The sequence below is a fragment of the Rhineura floridana genome, chromosome 5, assembly GCF_030035675.1.
Source record: "Rhineura floridana isolate rRhiFlo1 chromosome 5, rRhiFlo1.hap2, whole genome shotgun sequence".
Classification (NCBI taxonomy): Eukaryota; Metazoa; Chordata; class Lepidosauria; order Squamata; family Rhineuridae; genus Rhineura; species Rhineura floridana.
The window spans coordinates 13,731,301-13,758,164 of NC_084484.1; the positions used below are offsets into that span (position 1 = coordinate 13,731,301).

Sequence of the window (26,864 nt, forward strand, 5' to 3'; positions counted from 1 at the left end):
GTCCCACTCACCTGTCAAAATCTATCAAGTGGGGTTCCCAAGTACTTGACAGCCAATTGGCTGGCAGGTGCTTGGGAAACATGATAGTGGGGTGGGGGATTAAAGGAGAGAAAGAAGCTTCTTTCTCCCCTTCATTCCCCTTCACTGCAGGAAGCATAATAAATAAATCTGTGTTTTAAAATGTAGGCTTCTTTCTCCTGATTCCTGCAGCAGCAGCAACACACCTATTCTCTAGGCAGAATTTAGCCCCTGTCTTGCTATAGAGGCAGATTGGGGTCTTCTTAGCAGGCAGTCATGTTGGAGCCATTCTGACAGAGGATCGCCTGTGGATCTTCACAGATGCGTTAGTGGGAAAGGCTGCAGGAATGACCATCACTCTGAAAGTGTACACCATGATATGATATGGCATAGCAAAGGCAAGTGTTGGGTTTCATATACTGGGGCAATACATACATTAAGCTTCTAGCTATAATGGAGCATCAGGGCTTTTTCCATAAGGTAGTGAAAAAAGTGGGATGAAAAGAAACAAAGTCAGTCTGAAATACTTGGAGCGATAGAAATCAGTCCTGAGTGCTCTGCTCATGTCCAGCTTGTGCCAGGCCCACTCAGAACAAGGAAAGAACTTAAGGCAGAATAAGTTCTTGAGACCTAAAGAGAGAATTTACTTTAGATCTAAAAGAGGGATCAGTTATGGAGGATTACTACATCTCTGTTTAGTGTGCACATATAGTCTTTAATGGAATTATCACTCGGTTCCAATATCCTTCTGGCTGATGAAAGCCAACTTGAGGGACAGCAGCCTTAAGAGGCATTATCATTAGTGGTTGAAACACAGGTTTTTTCAGATCTCTGTTCAAGTCTCAGGCAGGGAACCTGCGTACTATTCAGGGGGGCTGGCTGACTCCTCTCTGAGATACCTCAGTCAAATGAGAGTGTGATCCAAGTGACCTACGATCTGTCTTGGGTAGGATACATCAGAGACTTGTCTGTGCAAGTTGTTGAGACTTAGATTAAGACCAGCCTTCAGATATCTTGCAATTGCCTATGTTGTGTCTTCAACATCTGGTGAACTCCTTTCACTTTGTCTTCCGTGTGTATACAGTAGATGTGCATAACAAAAAAATTTCTAGAAGACAGTCTGGGCTACTTCTTTAATTTCCAAGTTTCAGGAATGCATACCTTTTCTCTGCCGAGCAGAAAATCATGTGATCCAGAGTTTAGGCAAAAAATGCACTGAAGAGAGAGTAGGTTTCTTACCATTGGTAAGAACCACAGCTCTGCTACTAAAACATGAAGGGTTTCCAAGACTATGGCCTCCATGACCAGAAATGGGCTACAATGATGGTCATGGTTCATTCATTCACAGTATATTGGAGATCAGAGGGGTGGAGGGGACAGAATACAGAAGCCCACTTGCCTATGGGTAATTTAGGGTATCTATGGCTTCTTTACAGACCCTCCGTGGCGCAGAGTGGTAAGCGGCGGTAACACAGCCGAAGCTCTGCTCATGGCCGGAGTTCAATTCCAACGGGAGGAAGTCGAATCTTCAGTAAAAGGGGTTGAGGTCCACTCAGCCTTCCTTTCATCCATCTGTGGTCGGTAAAATGAGTACCCAGCGTATGCTGGGGAGTAAAGAAAGGCTGGGGAAGAAACTGGCAATCCCACCCTATATATATGGTCTGTCTAGTAAACGTCGCAAGATGTCACCCTAAGAGTCGGAAACGACTCGCACTACAAGTGTGGGGACACCTTTACCTTTTTTACCTTAATGGCTTCTTTTCTGCTTGTTAGGTATCTGGTGCTAGATACACAAATGAACTTGAAATACGATGGCTTCACAGTGGTTGGACTCTAGGCTGGACCAGGTGTTCGTCACTTGTCCTTGACAGTGGTTTCCCCAGATAAAAAGCTCATGCCTGTAATTACTGTAAGTTTGGAGGGGGTCCTGTAGGTTTACAGTCTCTTAGCAGGCAACATCATGTTAACAGGGCAAAAGTAATTACTGCATAAGTCACAAGTGCAGAAACAGCCATGCTAGTATCTCTATGCACATTATCACGAGACCGTATTTAAGTGCCAGAGGTGTGCTGAACATGAAGGGTCCAGTGTTCTTTTGTAATCCATAGACTCTCTTTGGAAAGGAAAATGTTTCCGGCTGCTGCCTGTACAATAGTCCCTACATACTGGATTTGCAACAATGAGCAAAGGTTGCTCTTTTACCAGTTTATGAGGAAGCCATGTTGTTGAAGGCAGGTTAAGGTACTCTCCGGGTCCTGGTGGGCCTTGTGCAGGAAAGAGGACCTGAGAAGAAGACCTAAATATGGATAAATGTGAATGTCTTGAAGGCATGTATCATTCATTTTGAAAAGAGTTTGGAAAATGAAGTCTTGAACAGACAGTGATTTTGTGTTTCAAATCTTAGGACTATCCTGTGATGGGGGAGGGGCTATAGGCACATTTATTAGGCCTCTGTGAGGTCTGTGGAAGAGAGATACTCTCCTAGGTGTACCGCCTCTCTGACTGAATTCAGGGAACACATCTAACATTTGTAATACATCACCAACTTGTTGAGGTTCTTCAATTCTAAGAGAGCCCTCTGCAGCAATCCTCCTTCTAGAGCCTCCTCCTTCAGGCAAGGCCCAGGCCCTGAGCCCGAGCTGCCACAGCCGCTGCCCAACATGAACCACCACCAGCAACAGAAGCCCAGGGACCAACAGCTGTGCAAGCCCGAGGACATGGAGCAGGAAGCAAGCCTATCAGGACACTGGGGGAAGGTACTGCTACCAAGGAATCTGTTACAGCCTTCTTTGATGTGGACTGTTATACAACTATGGGACGTTACTGTATATGTATAGATATTTCTCCCTGTATTTCTCTTTTGTAGACTAGATTGAATTGAGATTTCAGCCTGTTTTGTGATATTTTGAGGTGTTATTTATTGATACTGGTGTAGTTTTTTATTACGTTCTGAATTGTTTTTATTATATTGTTTTGTTCTTGCTATGGAAGCCGCTTTGAGGTCACCTGGTGATGAAAAGCAGCATGCATATATATTAAATAAACAATAAATAAGTCAATGAAGAGCACCAACTAACTTTAATTTTGGTACTTTTTTTGTTTGCACGTCTCTGAAAAAAAATTGTTATATTTTTTTCTCCCACCCACTCTGCCCAAGAGTGCTTACCGCTTTAGAAGCCGTACTAATATACTGCAGTACCATCTCTTTTTTGGTACTGAAATCTTTCTCTCTCAATGGAGTCTTCCGATCTTCATTTAAATTCATATCTTCCTAAAGAGAAAATGCAACATAGACATTACATACTATGGTTTCTCACTTCTGCATACAAAATCACCTCTTACCCAAAACCAGGGATTAGCAAAAGATAGATTGGGACTGGCAAAAGGTAGATTATAGATCAGCAAGAATTTCTGACGCCCAATTGTTTAACAATAGCAACAAAATGATTCCAACCCACACTCAAAACATCTGAAATGAAGAAAGCTTAGGGTAACCTGGAGTGACTTTTTGTGCGGAAGAACTGTGAGCTCAGTTCAGTTCCAATACAAATTTCTTTTCTCAGAATTCCTTAAAATTTGAAGTGCCTCTCTTTTGTACCAGATTTTAGCTGATAGATGTCAAGGTTCTAATGAAATAGAAAGTAGAACATGCACACCTGATATCTGCCCACTGCTGTCCTAAACCACTTTAGAGAAATCAGAAACAGGATGGAATCTATTTATAAAGCACTCCTTATATATTAGCAAAAAGAAGACTCCTCCCTCAAGCAGCTTGCAAACAAAGTGTCAACAAAGGGGAAGACGGAGTGAGAGGAGAGGGGGGAAGCAGCAATGGTACAGTGAAATAATATAATTGCAGTTACATATATTTAACACTTTTCTCTGATAGAACAAAGGTTTATTTTATTTTGAGGTAGATAGGTAGAACCAGGACATTTACGGCATAGCAACAATTAAGCCATGTTAAGCTCAACAAAGGGGTAGTTTTCCAGAGAAGTATGCTTCTAAACACCATTTGCTGTCATGGACAGAACAGCAAACAGCGGGAGGCTTTCTGGAAGCATCTGGTTCGCCATTGTTGACTAGATGGACCCAGATCTCCTTCTTGGGTTATGCACTTAGAAATCTGGCTTTACTGCTGATATTATTTTGAGACATTTCAGAAGAGATCTGCTAACTTTAACTACCATCATGCACGAGGTAAACTGTGATACACAAAGTGTTAAAACACTAACTGAAAAGCCACACTAGAGTGCTGGGTAGAATCTGACCAGCCGTTGCTCACTAATTTGTCTTTTCTTCACTTACATTTAATACAACACATCTAGCATACAGCCTCTCACTACTACTTGCAGCAAATATGCTGTAATCCAGCTTTCAGCATCCTGGGGCCCTCCAGATGCCCTCCTAATGGAAGTTGCAGTGGGGTGCATCCGCAAACATTTGAAGGACACGAGGCTGGCAAAGGCTGGTGTAATGGACATAAGGCAACTATGAAATAGATACGGAGACTGGTAGGATTTGTTCCTTTTGGGGTAGCTTTCAATTAACCCTGAAGATAGTAGTTGCTGCTCTGGATAAGCTTGCTTAACAGAAAACTTTCATAAGACAGACCAAAGCAACCAACAAGCTCTGACTACACAAACGCAAGGTATAATTTTTTAACATTGCTCACTAAAATATGCTAGGAAGCAGCCCTGATATCAAGCATCAATATTTGCCTAAGCAAATAACAACAATAACAATAATAATAATGCAGTGGTTCCAGAAAAATACCAGGTATCAGCTTTTTAAGGAGCAATCTGTGGGCATCTTTGTCACGTAAGTGCAATGGCAGGGAACTCCAGTCCATAAGGTCATACCCACCTGTCAGTCACCTATGACATCAGGTGCAATCTAAGCTCTAACTACTAAGATCAGAGATAAGACCGTGCCTAGTCCCATGACTTGAACTTTAAATCACCTGATGTCAGGTGATTTACAGGTGGGTCACCCCAACCACGTGTCAAACAGGCTGCTGGAAGTGGACCTTGTCTGGATCTGGTTCTCTGGCTGAAAAATGTTGTCTAATGCTTTTTGAAAGCTCAGGACAGCTTGAAGCAATCAAACCAGTTTAATAATTTTTCCCACACACAATTTACAGTAACCTTCCCCCCAAAAATTATTTTCACATACAATACTTTATGGAATCTTTTTAGAACTGTGTCATGTGGACCCTCCCTCTTAATCCAAATATGGTGGACATCCCCTTTCAAAAATGTATTACTGAGCTTCAGAGACTCTTAATAATAAATTTTAAGAGCTTGTTGACTCCATTCAAAACAGACACACACATTCACAAAACAAAACCTCTTAAACGGTTCAGTTTTAATTGTGGAAAAATGGATGTGCAACCAGAAAGATAATTACATTATGCAATCATTACAGTTATTAATCTTTCTTTTCTCTTATATAGTCACTAGAACTAAAATTCTCCTAGGGCTAAATCAAATAACCTTAACCCTTATTTTCTGATTTATCTGGATCTGGAAGAAAACATCTAAGCAGCTTGCATTATTCCCATGACACAAACAATCCATGCATCAATTGGCTTTTGCCTTATGCAGTGCTAGTATATTCATAGTGCCTCCCACACACAAAACCTAATTCTGTGTTTTCGCAAAAACATCTTTTAACCCGTTGCCAGAATCTACATGTGTTAAGAAAATATATTATAGGAAACATGTTTCCATTTAGAGGCATAGCTGCAAATGAGGAAGTTCCTGGTTCAAATCCATCTCTACGATGAATTCCGTGGATTGCCTTAGGCAAGCCATACTCTCTTAAACCCAGGCCCTCTCCAACTTTGAACATACTATACCAGTGATGAGGAACCTGCGATGTTCCAGATGTGGGATGGCTACAACTCTAAACAGCGATAGTGAGCATTGCCAGTGATCAGGGATTATGGGTGTTATAGTCTAGCAAAATTGGTGGGCTACAGGTTCCTCATCACTGCACTATACCGATGACGATGATGATGGAGACCAACACATATCCAAACCTATAGCAACTAAGTAAACAACCTTTTTAAGACAGAAGGGCTATTCTTCCACTCCTGATATGAAGCATGTAAGAAGCCTGCTGTCAAGGAAAATCTGTGCATTTTAACAATCCTTGCTACTTCAAGCCAGCTCGGATATAATATCTACACAAGCAGAGAACTATTAACAGCAGTTTGCTTCTTTACCAACCACATAGATGATCTATCAAGGAATGACAGAATGCAGAGAAGCAGCTGGTAGATACTGCATATAATTGTTGCACACGTAGATACTGCATATAATTGTTGCACACGTAGATACTGCATATAATTGTTGCATACAGGAATCATTTGATGATTCAAGTTTTCTGATCTTAAGTTTACTTCGAGCTGTGACAGAGAACCTGTGATCCTCCACATGTTGCTGGGCTACAACTTCCATCACCCCATACATTAGCAAAGTTGCTGTGATTGATGAGTGTTGGAGTCCAACAACCTCTGGAGGACCACAGGTTCACCATCCCTGACGTGGACAATTTAAATATGAACCCTAAGAGTTGTAGCATAAAATACTTCAGATCTTAGTACCTGCTTTAAAACAGCTGAAGTATTTTATAGGAAAAGTAACCCATTTAAACTGGAGAAGTGGGTCACTAGCAACAAAACAAAATGCAAGGATGAAGTGATAGGTCTGTGGAGAAATCATTTTTAGGATCATTTATGATATTAGGGGCTCTGCTCCCACATGCTTTAAGCAACAACCCCCTCCCCCAGGTTGCCAAGACACCCCCCCAACCAAGGCACCTCCCCCCCACAGCAAGTTGCACAGAAAGACTGCCCCAGCCTGTCTCTCCATGGCTCACCCAAGCCATCGCCCACTACTGGTTCTCCTGCTTCCCCACCTACCCTCCTCATCCCACCCTCCTCACTCAGTTGTCAGCAAAGCACCACTGATTCTCCCACTCTTTACCCAGTCTTGCCTCCCCCACCTGGCCACTTGCCCCCCTACCTTCCACTGCTCACTTGCTCTGTCATTCTCCACTTGGTCTCATCTCACACCTGCCCTCTTTGCTTGGTTGCCGGCCTTGGCCCCCACCGCCATGTTCCTGAAGTTAGAAGGCTATCACATGACTACAGTGGGACAACCTTATAAAATATTATATAGTAGGAAAAGGTTTACAAAGTGTTAACTGTATCAATGTGGGGAAAAATCTTTCTATGATTATTTCTGATATAAAGTTTTAAAGAGTTAGCTGTGTAAGAACTACCAGGGTTTCACACTGAGAACTGTATTGATACATAGTTTCTGAATGAGAGCTCCAGGTAGCTGACTGACAGTTACCTGCCACACTACTTTGTGTTACTCATATTTAGGGTGAATCTGTGTGCATGGTGAAGGTGACCATCCCAGAAGCTGTGGAGTGGAATAGAAGCAAACTATGGTCAAGACGAGGTTCATGTTTAAACAGGCCCAAATATCTGCTTTAAGGGCAGAAATGTCTCTACCTGCCTGGACTCTACTGGATTGTGAGAATCAGAAGGCTTGGCAATGCTTTAAACAAGATGAGATCATATACCTGTGAAAAGAAGATACAAGCTGTGACACCCCCTACATCCAGCAGCACTGGATGACTCTGTCCTGGAGCATAAGATGAGAAAGGCTGGCAAGGCTTTAGTCAAGCTGAGAATGTGCACCAGGATGAAGAAGGCTCATTGAGTGACTTTCATCAGGCTCCTTGTACTCTGATAAGGCTCGGGTACATGTCACTCACAAAAAATAATTAAAAATAAATTAAAACAACTGTTTACAAGAGTTTGCACCTGCCGTCACTTACCAATGCAGAACAAAATGAGAAAAGGCAGGGCAAGATAAAAGAATGAGTCAGAAGACAGGAAAATTTAGAGGAATTAAAATGATTAAAAACCTCAATGCTAGGGCTCACTAGTGCTGCTGCTGCTGCTACTATGCTTAAATACTTTTCTTCTATTTTTACCTGAACTTATTTCCCATTTGGGCCATTCTGGATCCTATACACTCAATCCTCCTTTCATCTTTCTTAACTTTCCTTCTCAGTCCCCAATAGTCAGTTCTTTGGATCCCCTTTTTGGATTAGTAGCTATAATCCCCCCTTTAATCTTTAGGTTAAACTAATACAATGCTGTGAATTCAGTAATTATTTTCATTTGCTAACAATTATTATTTAATCTAATATTGTTTCCCATTTATAAATTGCTCTTATATTTCATTCATGTATTCTTTTTATTCTTATATTTCAGTTACTGCTGAATTTGCATGTTTACCGATTACCACCACTAGCTCACTGGAGCAAAATGTTGAACCTATTTTCAATTTGTACCAAAAACCAACCAACAAACAGGGACTGCTTGGATAGCGAAGTCCTGTTTAAAGCTAGAGAAAAAGGATCAAAACTGGTAACTTTATTGAACAATACAAAGAACATTTTTCCTCACCTCTTTGGTCAAGAGTTGTGGCCTACTGGGGGAAGAATTTAACTCCAATTTAAAATGACTAGATGGAAGAAAACTTGCTCAAGTATAAGAGGCAGGTTCCTGGCAGTAGAGAGAGAGGGGAAGGTGAATCCAAGATGGAACCAAGGAGTCAGCCTTCAGAGAAAGACGAGATGAAGGATGAACCAAGGAGCCAGGCAAAAGTTAAGGGTTGCGGCGCAGCAATTGCAAGTACTCTAGGATGAAACAGATTATCTTGACCCATCCCAGTCTGGATTCAGGCCTGGTTATGGGACTGAATCAGCTTTGGTCGCCCTGATGGATGATAATAATAATAATAATAATAATAATAATAATAATAATAAAATTTTATTTAATTAGTCGCCCATCTGTCCGCCTAAGCGGACACTCTGGGCGACATACACAATATAAATACAATGTAAAAACATATACATACAGCAAATTACAATATTAACAGCAATTCATCTAACCATCCTTCAGTAATACAATATAAAGACCTAACCCACCCCAGAAATCCCATAGGCCTGCCTGAACAGCCAGGTCTTTAAAGCTATTTTATTGGGAGAAGGACAGGGGGAGTGTGACCCTGTTACTCTTACTTGATCTCTCAGCCGCTTTTGATACCATTGGCCCAGAAGGATACCATGGTCAACTTCATGATATGGGTACTGGAAGCACTGTTTTACAGTGGTTCCGATCCTATCTCCAAGGTCGTTTTCAGATAATAGCATTGGGTGATTGTCTTTTGGACCCCTGGCAGTTGTGCTGTAGGGTGCTGCAGGGTACCATCTTGTGCCCCGTGCTGTTTAACATCTATATGAAGCCCTTGGGAACAAGCATCAGGAGATTTGGGGCGAGGTGTCAGCAGTACGCTGATGATACCCAGCTCTATTTCTCTGTAACATCTGAATCAGGAGAGACCGTGCAAGTCCTGGACTGCTGCCTGGACTCGGTGGTGGGCCGGATGAGGGCCAATAAACTGAGTCTGAATCCTAGCAAGACAGTGTGGCTTGGTGGTTCCCGAGATCAGACTGGTCAGTTGCCTGCTTTGGATGGGTCATACTCACTCTGAAAGAGCAGGTCAGTAGTCTGGGGGTGCTCCTGGATCCATCTTTGTTGCTAGAGGCCCAGATGACCTCAGTGCCTAGGAGTGCCTTTTACCAGCTTTAGCCGTTTCCAGACTGGGATAGCCTGACCATTGTTGTCCATGCACTGGTAACCTCCAGGCTGGATTACTGTCATGTAACGCTCTATGTGGGGCTGCCATTGAGGTTGGTCCAGAAACTGCAGCTGGTGCAAAATGTGGCGGCGAGACTGCTCACTGGGGCAGGGTATCACCAACATGTCACCCCGCTGCTGAAAGAATTGTACTGGCTGCCCATTTGCTGCCGGGCCAAGTTCAAGGTTCCAGTTTTGGTGTACAATGACTTATACAGCTTGGGACCAGGATACCTGAAAGACCGGCTTATCCCTTATATACCCAGTCGATCACTGTGCTCTGCAGGTGAGGGCCTCCTGCAGATACCGTCTTATCATGATGTCCGTTCTGCACAACATAAGAAATGGACCTTCAGTGTGGTGGCACCTATCCTGTGGAACTCCATACCCTTAAATATTAGACAGGCACCATCTCTGTTATCTTTTCAGTGCCTATTGAAGACCTTCCTCTTTCAACAAGCCTTTTCAGTTGGGACCTTATCCCAGTCTGCGTCTGTGTTGGAATTGCTTTTAAATATGTTTTTAAACCTTAAAAAAACATGTTTTTAACCTTTTTTTAAAAAGCTGTCTTGAAAGCTTTTTTAAAAAATGTTTTTAAAAATGTTTTGTTTTAATGTATTTTAAAATCTGTTTTTATGGTGTTTTAAAGTGTTTTTGCCCCCTCTATGATGAGCTTCCACCAGGCCTTGAAGACCTGGCTCTTCAGGCAGGCTTTTGGGGTGGGTTAGGTTTTATTATCATTGGTTGAGATTTTTTAATACTTTAATGTAAATTGTATGTTTTTATGTTGTACGTTGCCCAGAGTGGCTGGATAACCAGCCAGATGGGCAACTAATAAATTTAATAAATAAAATAAAATAAATAAAAATTTAGTGCTTTTGTTTGCCACCTTGGGCTCCTGCTGGGAGGAAGGGCAGGATAAAAATCAAATAATAAATAAATGTTTTCACTTGAAAAGCCTGGAGAAGAGCTGTAATTCCTGGCTGAAACTGATGAAGATCTGTGAAAGTCACGCCAATAGCTGCCTTCAAGGAAGCTGAAGAAACTGAAGATGAACAGAGGGCCTAAGGTAAAAGCCTCAGCAAGGATCCAAACTGAAGCCTGAAGACACTAGCGCTGGAAAACTAGAAAGATGGTTGTGAAAGTATAGCCCTCAAGGCCTAGTAGTCAAAGAGTTAACTGGATTGGAGTGACAAAGTAATTGACCACTGGTTTGAATAGGGGGAGGAACTGAAACTCCCAGAGCAACCCCTATTTTTCTTAAAGAAATAGTAATATAGTGAACAGTATGATTTATAGTAGCCAAGTTAAGCTTTTTACCAAACAACCTTCTAAGCTAGCATAACGATTAAGCTTTTTAATATTTGTTCTTCAAAGAGAATCTTATATGACTTTAACACTTTAAAAAGTTGGTGTCTGTACTGTTTTGAACCACACTATTTACCACATTCACGAATGGATAAATGAAAGTTTATTATTAACTAGTAATTTTAAATATATGGTAGAAATGGAAAACAGGCTTCTCCACATATTTGGTGACACAGCAGTAAGATAAAGAGAAGTGGCAATCCTCCATAGGTGGAGGGAATCCCTCCCTCCACAGCACTATCAATAGTGGGAGTTTACAATAGCATCAAATGAATGGTTTAGTGAATAAGTATATATGAATTTATTTTATTTTAATTCCTTTAGAGGCCTGGTGGCCAAGTTGGCAAATCCTCTGACAGAGACAAATGTGACAGAGGACAAGCAAAGGAAAGATTCTGAGGTATTATGTGTGTGTATGTATATCTTAAGGATGAATGAGAATTTTGCTTAATTTGCATTTAGCACTGGATGTTTCAATGGTCTGAATATTCTCCATCTTTGTGGAATGATCCTGTTTGGTCCAAACGTCAGCGGCTTTCTCTTGATACCAGATTTTTCCTGTTGAATGTATTGTTCTGTTATTGATTTTATGGACAGCACAGCTTTTTCTCTCTCTCTGCCACCCCCACCCCCACCCCCCCTCAAATAATCCAAGCTCCAAGCTTGGAGGAAGCAAGCCAAGTCTGTAATAGCCTATAATAGTGGAGGAGGACACAAAGCCACTTTCCTTTCAAAGTATTAATAATTCCTTTCAAAATATATGGATTAATACTGATATTTTTAAGGAGGAAAAGAAGTGGACTGGTAAAATAAAAGCAATGGATAGTGGGCAAAAAATGATCTTGAATCAATACTGCCTATTAAGTCAATGGAAAACTTTCAAAGCGGCACCCATCCCTAAAGGATCCCATTCCTAACATACATACTAGAGGCTTTGCCCGCTGACCCTACACAAGTACACACACATACATGGGAACTCCCAATCCCCTCCTGGGACTCCCAAACACAGGCACACACACACGGCAACTCCCAAAACATGCCCCCCCACACACACACCCAGCAACTCCCCAAACACTCCTCAGGCACTCACCTCCATCCCATTTAGGCAGCTTACTGGCCTCCTGGCCTCCCAAGCTGCTGCCACCATCACCCCACCTCAACCGCTTACCTGCATCTCATGTTGTTGCTCACACCTGCTCACGCGCCCTCACAATATGGAAATTAAGTTGGTATTGTAATTGGACAAGGCATCAGCAGGCACAATGCTTGGTAGGAGGGAACCATTCATATCAAAGAATGTAATACTATTCATCACTGTTAATGTTCACTCACAACTAAAGAATATAGGAAGAACCTGCTGGATCAGGCGAATGGCCCATCTGGTCCAGCAACCTGTTTTCACAGTGGCCAGCCAGATGCCCATGGGAAGCCTAATTGTTTTTGTGAGTTGGTGTGCAGATATAATATCAATAGTGGTGTTATTTTAGAGAAAGAAGCCTCACAGGACAATTGGAACTTTAGAAATCATTACAGCATCACAGCTTATTGAACAATGCCACTTACCATCATTTTTTCAAATTGTGAAAGGATCTCCCCATCTGATAAAGGAGTAGGAATGAAGTCATCCACATCAGCAGGCATTGGCCAATTGCTGGTTGAGGAATGCAGTTCTTTCAGATGTGCCAGAGTTGGTCTATCTTTTTTGCTGCCCGGAATTCGTATACTTGAAAATTTATCAAACTGAACAAAAACCAAGAATGAATGTGTCTCAATAAATTTATATTTAACCTAAATATATACACAGCACACCCCAAAACCAATTTTTATATACGTATACCTTTACAATGGCATTTAAAAACAAAAACTAAACTAAACATATGGTATACCTGGTACTATTTTATTCCAACAAGGTTGAAAGGAAAAAGCTAGCCTTGGCATATCTAGTAGCACTGAACAAACCGATTTACTTCTTGTTCTGATGTTTACAACCATAATTAAGGATACCAAGAAATAAAGTGCATAAACTGTAGATATGAAAAACTTGCCTCAGATTCCATCTTCTGCATCAAGTGAAATACATGCCAGGTGTCTGAAGGTGCACATGCTCATAATTAAAGACCAAACATCCAAGAGTTGAAAAAGCTTATTTCACTGTATAAGAACTTTTAATTTTCTAAAGACCATGAAGTTCAAAGTCAAAGCTCAAAATCAGAAGCTGTGGATTCTTCAGAGACATATTCTGATTAAAGAAAAACTGCAGTTGCCTAGTATATCCAAAGATATGGCAGTGAGGACTCATAACTAGGTTGTATGACTAGGTTGTATGACTAAGATAACTGCACTATTATTTTATGATAATATTTTAATGATGAGTATTAACATTGAACATCTTAATACCTGAACATCTATATTTCTACTTCTCTTAATTATTTTGGAAGAATACAGCTGAGTTCTTCCTAGATATGAATATCTTCAATTACTGCATGATAATGGTGAGATCCACATATCATTTCTAAGCCCAGATAAAGCATTCCTTTTGTTTCCTACTAAAGAAAAGCAATGATTACCAAATCCCTGACCAAAACTAGTTTCCACTGTGAAACTGCCAATCCCACCAAGACACACAATAGTCTAGTTTAGGCAAATACTAAACTATGGTTTAACATTACATGAGCCTGGATGGGCCAGGCATGCTCTTTCTCTGACAGGGTACACAGTCTGGGAGTACTCCTGGATCCAGTTTTGCCACTTGAGGTCCAGGTTACCTCAGGAGATGATGCCCACGGACTCACTAAGAATTCACTGTACATTTGACTTACAGTACAATGGTATACATGTCAGCTTAGAAATCTCTTTGTGTTTAATGGGTCTTACTTCCAAGTAAGTGGGTACAGGATGTCAGCTTAGGCTTGGGTTTAAGGTCTGCACTGGGAAAAACCAATGTTCTTGTGCCTTTAACAGCTATAGACAGGCAGATCAAGCATTTTCTAGTCTAGAAATACAATTATGGAAAAGGTTTCACCATAACTGCTCTCAAGTGTTGTGTTATGCTATGCCCCCCATGGTAGCCATGTTGTATCATGCCACAGTTCTATGGCAGCCATTTTGTGACTGGTGCCTCCAGCATTCTCTCAAAATTTGCAGTCTGCCCTCTGGACCAAAAAGGTTGACGACCCCTGTCACTTTATTCCTCATACACATCCCTGGTCTGTGTGATTTGCCAACTGAGGCACGTTCTATGGTGCCTGGCAACATCAAACCATCTTCAACAAGACATTGTGCATTTATTGTAGTGAAAAAAGGATTATGGAACTCTCTGCCTAATCAAGCTGGCACCATCTGTAATGAGTCTTAGATGCCAATATAAGACTTCTTATTGAAATTTAAATATTTTTATAACCTTCTTGTCAGATGAGTCATTTTGTCCTTTGTTTTATCTCAGACTTTGTACGTCACATATATTTTTAGCAAAGGTTGTGGAACAGAAATAAATTAAATAAATAAAAAATGCTTGCACTACCCCTTCTCTTCCAGAATGGCCACAAGGAGAACATCAGAAGCTTTTATTGATATTCTATCTCTGCCAAGAGCCAGTGTGGGATAGTGGTTAGAGTGTTGGACTACAATCTGGGAGACCAGGGTTCAAATCCCCACACAGCCTTGAAGCTCACTGCATGACCTTGGGCCAGTCATTGCCTCTCAGCCTCAGGGGAAGACTATGGTAAACCACCTCTGAATACCGCTTACCATGAAAACCCTATTCATAGGGTCGCCATAAGTCGGGATCGACTTGAAGGCAGTCCATTTCCATTTTTTTCATCTTCCCCAAAGAGCCCAAGGCAGCAAACACTTCAGTAATAAAATCAAAATTAAAAATAAAATAAAAACATATTTAAACCATTTAAAAACTGTTAATGGAATAAAGTATGAGGGAGCAAAGCACTTAAGTCCTAGACAAGTTCATGAAACAACAAACATTTTGCATTCTATCTGAAGTGAGCTACTGCATTTCAGTTAAGTGACGGATTTGAAAGACAAAAAGTATAAAGGAACTATTTTACAAAGCAAGTTCTTGTTAGCTCTTGGTAAGATACAGGGTTAGTCAAAACAGAACAAAAGCATAATCATCTTACCACATCATCTGTCAGTGTCTTGATGTGCAAGTGCTGCAAATAAAGCAACAAGTTGTTAATGTGGTTCAAATAGTCTACTAAAAATTTAAAAAGCCATTATAATTTCACTATGCAAGCAATATTCCTTGACTTTCCTCCCATCTTCATAATGCCAGTGTGTGCAAATGTGGGGGTACTCCCAGAATCATGCAAGACTTTGTTGTTAATGTGTACTTTGATGCAATACAAACTCTCTCAGAGCTTACCAACATTGGCGTGACCATGCAAGGACAGCTGAGATGTATTGTTTTATGAGGGAAACATAGCTATTATATCCAGCTTTTTGCACTGTCTATCTGACCTCCACTGATTTCTAACAAGATTTAATGCTCATCTTCAATTTTAAAGGCTTACCAAACTACAAAATTCACTTTAGGCATTTCCCCCTTTATCATGGTCTTTAAGGACATCACTTAATGGAGAAGCAAACATATACAAAGTATCACCTACAAGTGAACTTGTGGCTAGTCTCACTGTTACTAGAGCAGAAATCCCCAATCTTTTTGGACATATGGGCACATTTCAAAAGTTGTGCAGCTGTCATGACCACCAACACAAAATGACTGTCACGTGGGCTCTGATAGTCACAAAAGACCAGACCAATGCCTAGCAAACTGAGTGGTTCGGTCTGAATCCCAAATGCCTAACTACAAAGCACAATTAGATACCAATTTCCTAGAAAGAAAACCGGTGATAGTCAAACCTCACAACTTACAGCCAGGTAATGCGAACTCCCCTCAATTATCACCCCTAACAAACCAACCCTTCAAAAAACAAGCACACCCAGACAAACATCTAGGCTATCTCCCCCTACCCCCCCCCCAAAAAAAGTCCACCCAAAGATACCAAGGCAATGCAAATACACACACAAATTGTACATCCAAAACGTAGAAAAAGACAGCTCTCAATTTTCACGACTCTCCTAGCCTGCCACCCCAGGATACCCCCCATCACTCTAGGTTGATTTCTCCAACCCCCACAAACATACTAGGCAGCAGTGAATCCCTTTCTCGGGGTCTATCTTTCTTTTTTTAAAAAAAACAAAGCAAGCAGCTTGGGTGGGCATGCTGGAAAGCAAATCACCATATTCAGCCATCTCCTCACTACTTTTCTAAGAATACCTCTGTGCCCACATGGTGCCAGAGGAATCCCAAGAAGAAAAAAGAAAGATGGCTGGAAGCTGGAGCTGCTTCTCAAAGGTTAAAAAACATCAAATGTATCGGTAGAGGCAGAAGGCCTTGAAGGTCGCCACGAGAAATGTCTGGGAGTGCCAGTGAACACCATGTTGGAGACCCCAGTACAAGAGCGCATTAAAACACATTGTTTCCTGCTCTAGCTCGCTCCCCCAGTGGAGTAGAACAACAGTTCCCTGCAGAACTTTCTGGACCTGACAATCAAAAGGAATGGAACTGCCACAAATCAGTGTTTCCAATTTCTATCCCAGAGAGTTGGCCCAGAAGGATAAAAGGGCCAAAGCACTTGAACACTGCCAAGAGATCTAGGAGAATCAAAAGGCTGTAATCTTCCTGTACTTCTCCCAGCAACCAAAACCATTTATGTGGCAAACTCCAGCCTTAAACCAAATTTTAATGGATAAAGATAATCAGATCATCATCCAAAAGTACCTAGAATCCCTAGCATCCTACACCTGAAGCACCTTGCATAATTGGCACAATCGTTCAAGTCCAATGTGCTTTTTCAGGAGCACAGCACAACTACGTCTTTCTTGTACCACCAACACCACCTCTTCATGCAATGAAACATTCAAGGGCTCAGCCAGTCAACTCACCCCTATTAAGGTGTTATAAGCAGACTGAGAAACCGTCAAGTATCTAAGTGCTAGGCTGAACTCCTCCAAGCAGGATTCCACATTTATGCTTGCCATAGCAAGTATGTCACAACCATCTAGTGAATGAGATAATCAACCAGCCTTCCTCCAAAACATGGAGCTACAGAGGCTGACAGATTTTCCTGGCAGTTTCACAGCAATACTCCGTCCATCTCCAGCTCAAGAGTTGGAAAGAAGGCTGGGACTGTTTGGTCACTTTGCTGCTGAGGAACCTGGCACATTACAATGCTAAACTGCCAAGCATCATGCTACCATTATATTGATGTAGAGAGCCAAACCAAGTCCTGGAAAACAATATTTTGGCTTGAATAGTAAGGTTAGTCAAAAATTGTACATCCCTTCCTCCAGATAAATTATCAGTATCCTCAACTTCAGTAACTGAAACTCATCTGAAACTTATCTAATAATACTTTATCAGATGTTTCTGATATTGTGAGAGCAGTGGACTCGAAATGTGAGATGTGAGTGATATTAGCTAGGTACTTTGAGGATAATAAGTCATAATAGGTCTCCAAGGAGTCGTCATTATTTTCCTAGCAGCCTTGATATAAAATGCAAGAAGGATCTTACATGCGAGAAGGATCTTGTTATTGTTCACAAGCTGAATATGAGCCAACAGTGTGATGTGGCTGCAAAAAAGGCAAATGCTATTTTAGGCTGCATTAACAGAAGTATAGTTTCCAAATCGCATGAAGTATTGGTTCCCCTCTCTCTATTCAGCACTGGTTAGGCCTCATCTTGGGTACTGTGTCCAGTTCTGGACACCACACTTTAAGAAGGATGCAGGCAAACTGGAACAGGTTCAGACGAAGGCAGCGAGGATGATCAGGGGACCAGAAACAAAGCCCTATGAGGAGAGACTGAAAGAACTGAGCATGTTTAGCCTTGAAAAGAGAAGACTGATGAGACATATGACAGCACTTTTCAAATACTTGAAAGGTTGTCACACAGAGGAGGGCCAGGATCTCTTCTCAATCGACCCAGAGTGCAAGACACAGAATAATGAGCTCAAGTTGCAGAAAGCCATATTTCAACTGAACGTCAGGAAAAACCTCCTAACTGTTACAGCGGTATGACAATGAACCTATTGCCTAGGGAAGTGGCAAGCTCTCCAACACTGGAGGCATTCAAGAGGTAGCTGTACAGCCACCTCTCCGGTATGCTTTAATTTGGATTCCCGTATTGAGCAGGGGGTTAGACTTGATAGCCTTACAGGCCCCTTCCTACTCTACGATCCTATGATTAGGCCTCAATCAACCTGGTACAGCTGGTCAGGACTGTGAAGATGCAAATGGGGCTGGCAAATGGCATTTCTTTAATGCCATTATCACTACAAAGTAGACTCAAAGATAAGCTCTTACCCATGCCTAATCATATTTACTTCATGTCTTCTGTCACCTACATTCTAGCCATTATCTGACCATTTCATTTCAAGACAACCAAGGAACTAAACAGACTCTACCCAGTGATTCATTGTCTCTCCTTGAAACTTTCTGCCACTTGAGCATGTTTATCAGAGAAACTGTTGTGGGGATAAACGTGTTACTGATGTCTTTAGAAGGCTGCAAGTGAGAAGATTATAGAACTACACAAAATTCACTCCCAACCAACACCACAAATACTCACAGGCAGTTTTGTTCAAGCAGCCTGTTGAGTAGCAAGCACACCGCAATTACTTTTTCTTGTTTTTGCTCATTTCTACCTCAGGGAAAGCATCTACCTTGAGGTCAGGTTGGCTGCGTTCTCAAACTAAGGAAGACAAACCAATTCAAGACTTTGGGGGTTTTGTAGTAATCCCATGGCCTTTCAGTTGGGCATGCCAAGCCCACATTCTCAGAGGACAGCTATTGCACATCTATGCTGGAATATCTAGCAATACCATGGCATGTCAATTTTGAATTCCTGGTCAGTTCCCATTTGCTATTTAAAACAATCTTAACCATTTGCATTAGTCAGAAACCTTTGGTTTTTAGTATTATTATCTTGGGACCAAAAATTCAGGAAGAACTAGACCGTTTGCATTTCAGATTTTTGCACTATTCAAATTAGCATGGCAAGTGACCATCCAGAGGAACTAGGGTATCCTTGTACAAACACAACTAATTCATTCACGGATGGACTGTTTGCAATAGATTTTGCATGCTATGGTGCTGTTACCCTTCCAATTAGAAAAAGAGCTTCACCGATCTGATATTGGGGTCAAACTGACCCATGAAGTCATCAGTTGTGGGTTTTGAAAAGAGAAATATTTGACAGCGAGGTCAGAGGGGCAGGGAATACCCCTGAAGATGTTGCCATTATGGCTCACCAGCCGTTGACCTATATTAACTTATGGAAACTGGAGAAGAGATTGGGGGGGTAGGAATCATGGGACCCGTGAAATCTAAGAACAGGAAAGTTAATCCTCCAATCTAGCAGCTCAGAGCTGCCTCCGATACTCACAAACTTGGTTTTTTTATTGCTGCTGCTGCTGCTGCTAGTGCTGATGCCTCCGTCTCCCACCGCCGTCTCCCAGCCTGGTCCATTTCCGCAGCTGCTACTACCCATAACGGGATTCCTGCGAAGCGGCTTGTTGTCGCGGGCCTTCGCTCCAGTGGGAAGCGGCGGCCCCCGTTCCATGGTGGCCAAGTCGGGTCCTGCTGACGAGATGCCGATTAGAAGCTCAGAGCTGGGCGTGGGACGGGCTGAGCATTTGCCCTGAAGACGCTGTCCGCTAATCCTTCGCTTCGTCCAGGTCCCCCGCTCAGCAAAGGCAGGCGGCGACCGTCACAGCCTGTTGCCCACACCCATCGCATTCCAGGCACCCCCACAAGAGCGGTTAGAATCACCACCGAAAAACTACTCAAGCTCAAACAGGCATCCAAATCCTCCCGCCACAAACTCCCCGCCCCCTCATTTCCGTCTACGCACAGCCATTCGGAGGCCGCAGACCGTGCGATCCTGCCTTGTTACTAGACAAGTCCCTTGGCAATCGAGCCCCGCTTATTTCTCATAGGTGGAAGTCCGCCGTTAAGGCTTCAACAGTCATATCCGGATTATTGGCCGCATCCCAAACTGAAATGCCTGGTTGAGCATGCTCAGTTGCAGAGACTGAAGGCATTGGGTTAACGTCGTAACCCGCTCCTAATTCAAACAAATTTACGCTGAAGTCAATTCCTATTGGACTAAATTCCTCTTGCCTCCAAGTATAAGCATTTGTATAGGATTAGAGGCTAAACTGCTGTTTACGTGGCGGAATTTTTCACGCCCTTCCCGAAGGAGAAACGGCAATACAAAGAAGCAAGAACCATGTGTAACAAAGGAGTATAAAGCCTGTGGAACAAACAGGGTCTAAGCATGACCTGTTTCTTCCTATGTAACACAGCGCTCGCCCTGTTTCCAGTGTTCTACATTTCCAGTCCACTGTTAGATCATGGGGAGCGTGCAGAGAAATTACAAGTTAGCCAGGGCAGTGGGGTCTTTCTCATTAAAACAACTAATAAAATGTTCGCATTTTAAAGGCTACGGAGAGGAAGTAGTAAATCGTGGAGCTCATTTATCCGACAATCGCATTTGCGTTCTGTCACTGTTTCAGAACATATGGTGACATATACAGGGTTATTCTGGAGAGTTAGGGTAAGGCAAGAGATAGTGGTTTCCTTATGTCCATCCAGTCGAATGAGAAAAGTTGTCAACGTGTACTTTTCAAAATTCTGATTTATCAAGCCTCTGAGCATCCATGAATTTTCTTTGCTAGTAAAACTAAGATGTTTTAAGCCTTAACTGCCAGAGTGGATTTGTTCATGTGTTCCTAGGAGATAGAGAGAATTAACATAATTCACACAGAGGAAGAGAGAGAGCCTCCTGTTTTGGCAACTGACAAGAGGGATGACGTTCTGGTCATCTGGCAACCTAATCAGAGGGCTTCATGACTGAACAGGAACTCGAATCCAGGTCTTCTGCTACAAACGTAATATTTTGTTTCCTGCACCACACTTGTGACAAAACTACCTAAGGACAAAGGTACAAGTGGCATTTAATGGAGCTGCATGCTCCTGAGAACAATGACTAGAAGAGTGACAAAGTGCAGGTAAGACTACTCCTATGCACACTACCCAATACCGAGCATCTTTACTGTTACCAGACAGTCCAACATGAGACACTTTTAGTGTTTAAGTAAGTTCCACTGATTTCAATGGGGCTTATTAAGAAATAAGTTGAAATTAGAGTAACTTATTTCAAAAGTAACGTTTGATGTGGGGCTATATGTACACATTCTTTTTAATTTAGATGTACATGTAAGATGTTTTATCTCTACATGTGAAATTATAGTGAATGACAAGTGAAACCCTGGAGAGCCACCGCCAGTCAGTGTAGACAGTATTGATCTAGGACTGACCCAGTGTAAGGCAACTTCCTAGGTTCTCCCCTTAGTTGTCTTTTTTTCCTAAAGAACCCCCCCCCATATTTTAGCCTAGCCTCCTTCAACCTCATGGCCTCCAACTGTTGTATGCTACAATTCCATTCTGTCCCAGCCAACATGGGCAGTGTCGGGGATGATGGACTTGTAGTCCCAAACATCTGGAAGGCATCTGGTTGAAGGAAGCTGTTTTACAGAGCAATTCAACTGCCGGACAGCCGGCGGAGAGGGGCCAATGGAAAGCTCCGTGGAATCCTCCCACTTTGAAGCTGCCGGCTGGAAAGCGCCGGCTCTGGCGAACAAGCCTCCCGGGCAGTAAGCACGCCCCGTACGCCACGATGGAGCATTTTAAAATTATTTTACTAAGGCCGGCGGAGTTTGAAGGGGGATTGGGACCTGGAAGAGGGTTCTGGACGCGAGGAGGATCTCGCATGTCCCCCCCCCAGTTCTGCCCCCACACGCCTCTGGAATGCCCCATTTTCAGGGTTCTGCCGGCTTCCGCCAGACCTCTCTGTCCGCCAGGGTGACTGATCCTAGCGATGCTGGGAGGCTCCTGGCAGAGCCACATCTCCACTGCAGTGGAGGGCTGCTGCCGGTAGAGGCCGGAGAAGTCCGGTGCAGCTAGGAGCCGCCAGGCGCCGCCAGGGATCCGTGGCATCCAACTCACCCCAGCTAGGTGGAAGAGTGAGTTGGATTGCGCCTTTAGCTTTTTCAATTCAGTGAAAAAGTTTCAATTCAATTTCCCACTTCAATCTTTGAAAAGTGATGTGTCCTGCTGCTGCTGCTGCTGTATGTGACCTGTCATCTGTAAGTTAATAGGTGCTAGGATATTGGAAGGAATCAGCTGGTTGCAGCACAAGGATCACCCATTAGCCATCTAGGAAGTACTTAGGCATGCATGTGTGTGAACCCACACTTTTAAATACTTTTAACTGGAAAATAAAATTGAAAAGCAATACATCTGTTTCTTTATTCCATATTCTGATAAGCGAAATTCAAGGGTAAGCACTAAAAGACTGGACTTGAACCAACATTACTATGCCTGCCTTGCAGAAGAGCCTGCTGTAATGAGCAGAACAAGTTAACCAAACTGGCAGATGCTATGCTGAAAAAGGAGCATCTGCCTTTTCTAATCATTACTTGACAGTCTACACTTATACAATAATTATTTTATTCCATGAGTCTCTCATAGTATCCTGTCGCATAGCAAACACCAACCCGCGGGGGGGGGCATCCCACTTGTTCAGATGTCTTTGACCAAGGTACTATTTTCCTGCTAAATTATATTTTTTAAAAGACATCTGAAAGCATAGTGGGGGAAAACCTGTTTCAGATTTTACATTCCATCCTCACAGAGTTTCAGAATAACAGGTGTATCATACTTGTGAGGCAGATGGCCTACAACATGAAAAATCTTAATCTACTGCTGAGTGAGAGGAAAAAGACAGTACTGTGTAATCATGGCCATTTTACATATTTGTGTAATATTTTAGGAACCAAAGCCCACATAACCCCATGTCCTTAACAACTATTTGTGATGAGACATGCATAAATGTGTTAATTATATTAGCTTCCCTGCTTGCATTTCATAACTGCATTAGCTTCTATCACTAATAGGCAAAAAACCTTGCGGTTTAAGAATGTACCTATAGCCCACATATATTTCTACCAAACTTTAAAAACCAGGGAAATTGGGCAGCTATAGTGAATGCACCAGGGGAGCAGCAGACCTGAACTCCTCTCTGAAATATTGGACTGCCCTACAAAGTTGTCAAAATGCGAACACAATTTGTGTTGGTCTTTCACAGTCCAATCCACTTGCTGTGTACCTTGGAAGAATTTGGTAACATGTGCCTCTGAGCGTATGGTGAGTGGTGGCAACACCTGCCATCTCCAAAGATGGAGAATTATATTTTTGTATGCTTGTTGGTGTTCTTCTTACTTTGCTTCTTTCCTGTGTTACTAATGTTTCTACAGAGAATCTAAACCAGAAAAAGTTTCCCCTCATTATTCATCCTAGAAATCTGTGTCAAATGTATTTTTATTAATTTCAAGGCCTTTTTATTGGTCAGTGTCATGTGATGGTGAAGACAGCCTTTTTGTTTTATATTGGAGGTTATGTTATATTTCTATTTTGGGTGCATTAACAGTTGAATCTGAAACTGCAGTTTGATGTAAAATCAGACTGATTCCAATATGTTGCTACTTCAGCAATGACTCTAGCTGTTGGAAAAAAGAGGATGCATGTTTTCAGCCTGCTATGTTTAAACCACTTTATTTAAGGCAAGTTGTTCACGATCAATGAAAAACATAGAGCACATCTAGAATTTTGCTAGAATATATTCACCTTCCACTGTTTTATCTTGTGCAAATGGAGACGTCAATCATGCTTAGGATAGGTGAAACTGACCACAGGCGATGGGGAAGGGAGGAGGGGGAGGAGGGAGGGGTGGAAAGGCAGAGGGCAGGACTGGGATGTGAGCAGGCAAGAGGGGGAGGGGAGAAGGACAGATGTGGTCGTTTGCATGTTTGTGTTCAGTGGGATTTACTCCCATGCAATCATGCTTAGGATAGGTAAAATGGACCGGGGGGAAAGGGACAGAGGGCTGGAGTGGGCAGGGAAGGCGGAAGAAGGAAGAGGGGAGGGCAGGAGAAAGGGAGAGGAAAGGGGAAGGAGGGAAAAGGCAGGTCTGATCATTTGTATGATTATTAAGTTGAATCGGATATACTCCTATGCAATCATGATTAGGGTAGGTAAAACTGACCAGGCTGGGCCTGCCAACCAAGACGTCTTCTGTATCTTTCAAAGTTGGGCAGGGGGAAGGGAGAATTCTACCTTGTGGTTTTTCCCATTACAGTGTTGAAAGAACACCTGCACTTGGCTGACTTTCTCTTCTCCTAAAGATACAGGATCAGTCTCAGGCCCTGAACCTGGCAACCCTACCTCCCACCCAAATGTAAAACAAAGCTGTCCCTGGCCACATCCACACCAGGCCTCTATTACACCTTGGACAATCATTATTTATTTATCTATTTATTTAGTGTATTTATATACTGCCCCATAGCTGAAGCTCTCTGGGCAGTTTACAATAACTAAAAACATTAAAAACAAATATACAAATTTAAAAACACATCTTTTAAAAACAATTTAAAAGAATTTATCATGGCTTCTCTCAAAGCCATGGCTCAAAGCCAATCATGGCTTCTCTCAAAGAATCCTGGGATGTGTAGTTAGTGAAGGGTGCTGAGAGTTGCTAGGAGATGCCCTGTTCCTCTCACAGACCTTCAATCAGAGTGGCTGACTGTTAAACCATTCTCTCAGGGGAATAGGAGTCTCCTCTCAGCACCCTTCACAAACTACACTTCCCAGGATTCTTTGAGGGAAGCCATGACTGTCTCAAGTGAAATCAAAGTCTGGTGTGGGTATGGCCCTCTGATTAGCCAAGCCCAGCAGCTGTGAGGCTTTTAGAACTCTGACAGTTGGTCCTTACTGAGCATGCCCCGCGTTATAATAGGCTTCCAGCCAAAAGTTCTTAAATTAATTAAAAATCAACCAGGCATTTTTTTAACTTTTAAACTGCAGTAGATGAAGGTCAAAGTATGGGGCAAGGTCAGTATTAGGATTACAGGTACTCTGTGAACATGGCTGATTTTTAATGAATTTCAACAGATTATGAGAACTCTGGCAGAAAAAAGTCTAAAAAGGCTCGGAGGTTTTTTTTCTCTCTTTTTAGACTTTGAACTCTCAATTCTCTCTGACTGTTTTGTGTGTCGCCATGAAAATTGACAGGGTTGTTAAGCAAGCGTTTCTGAGTTCAGAACTATAAGTTTTGTAAGGTTTTGTTTTGAAATGAGCTTATGAAAAGCAGCTGAATGGCATGCGGGGGGTATTTTCCATTTAACATTGCGGAATGTGAAAAATCCCCGCGGGCTATAGTATACAGCCACTCTTGTGGCTGTATAATAAATATTAGCCCACCTGCACATTGTGGCTGCTTTCACACATGGGGCTAATAGCGCTAGTTTAACGGATTAAAAAGGTAGTGCTTCATTCCGGATTTCAAAAATCCCTTTCACACTGCAGGACCTCTTGCAATAAGGAACAGTACTTTTTCAGCCGATATAGCAGCATTTCGTGCAACTGTCTTTCACACGCTGCAATGATCAGAGCCTCGTTTTCAACCCTCTCCCGTTATACACATGCGCACTGCAGGTCAAGTATCTCATCCCGTCGCCATGAAACCACTCTCCCTTTACTTTCTGCCATATAGTTGAAATGCTGCTATCTGCTATTTGTGTGACAGGGTCGCGCAACAGAAGAGCGGGAACGCACTGCATGCTGGGATGGCTGTTGGTAAGGGCAGGAATGCACTGCATGCTGGGATGGCTGTCACGTGAGCAGCAGCAGCTAGCGCAAAAATCCCGCAATCTTCTGTTTTCCCAGCCTTGCTATCAGAATTTTTCTGGTATCATTTATTGCGGAAATTAGCGCTAAACTTCCACTACATTCCACCAGAATTCTGGAGCTGCCTGTTATGTCGTGTGAAAGCTCAGATTTTATGTGCAAATTAACAGGAAATAAATCATCAGAATAACGGAATAAAGTACAGTGTGAAAGTACCCTGTATCTCCTCTGCATTTGTGAACAAACTCTCATTCTTTGTTTTTTTAGAAAGGAGATCAGGAAGGAAAGTTCTAACTCTTTCTGTTGCCAGTTTTTCAGCTTTCATCTCTGGAACCTCCTTTTCCCCTCCAAATGCAATAGCATAACCACACAACCACTTTGGTTTGCCACCATCTCACTTCTCATCCTTCCTTACCTTTGTTCCGGAGAGCCTTCAATAACTGTTAAAATAACTTTTTGTTTAACTTTCTCAATAAAAGCTCCTTTTCTGTGAAAATGCTTGTCTCTGCATCAGAAGGGCACTCAACTTCCCAGACATCCCTAAGCCGCACACACTGTGTTCCTGTGTCATTGGGTAAACTTGCTAATTTCATGGCCACCTCTGCTAAACAGACTGTCCTTCAGCAGAACAAAGTTAAGGCTGCAGTGGGAAAAGATTTCCTTAGCACTGGAACGAAATTCCCCATTCATCATTCATGTTCCAGAAGGGCATATTTGCTGAAGATGGAGAAGAGTTTGCAGATGTGTATAGAGACACCTGTCTGCAGCAAGCATCATTAACACATTTGAACACAATGAGATTTACCTCTGAGACTTGCACTGTAACGATAGTACTATGCTTTCAAAGCCAGTGAGTGGGCAATTTGCCTCTATTTCAATGCCATCACCCTTAAGAGTACATTCTATTTGGTGTATCCGTAACC

At 42.3% G+C, this 26,864-nt stretch overlaps 1 protein-coding gene across 2 annotated transcripts in view; it reads right to left on the reverse strand.

Moving 5' to 3' along the window:
* Positions 1-20,132, reverse strand: part of DIAPH3 (diaphanous related formin 3) — a 208,530-nt gene extending 188,398 nt beyond the window's left edge. For both annotated transcript variants that reach the window (XM_061629956.1, XM_061629957.1), the window contains exons 1-4: positions 19,580-20,132; positions 15,250-15,282; positions 12,680-12,856; positions 3,185-3,289 (exon numbers count right to left, since the gene is read on the reverse strand). In XM_061629956.1, the coding sequence (XP_061485940.1) occupies positions 3,185-3,289; positions 12,680-12,856; positions 15,250-15,282; positions 19,580-19,756 (492 nt within the window). In that variant the 5' untranslated portion in view covers positions 19,757-20,132. The remainder of the gene's footprint in view (positions 1-3,184; positions 3,290-12,679; positions 12,857-15,249; positions 15,283-19,579) is intronic.
* Positions 20,133-26,864: the final 6,732 nt, after the last annotated feature.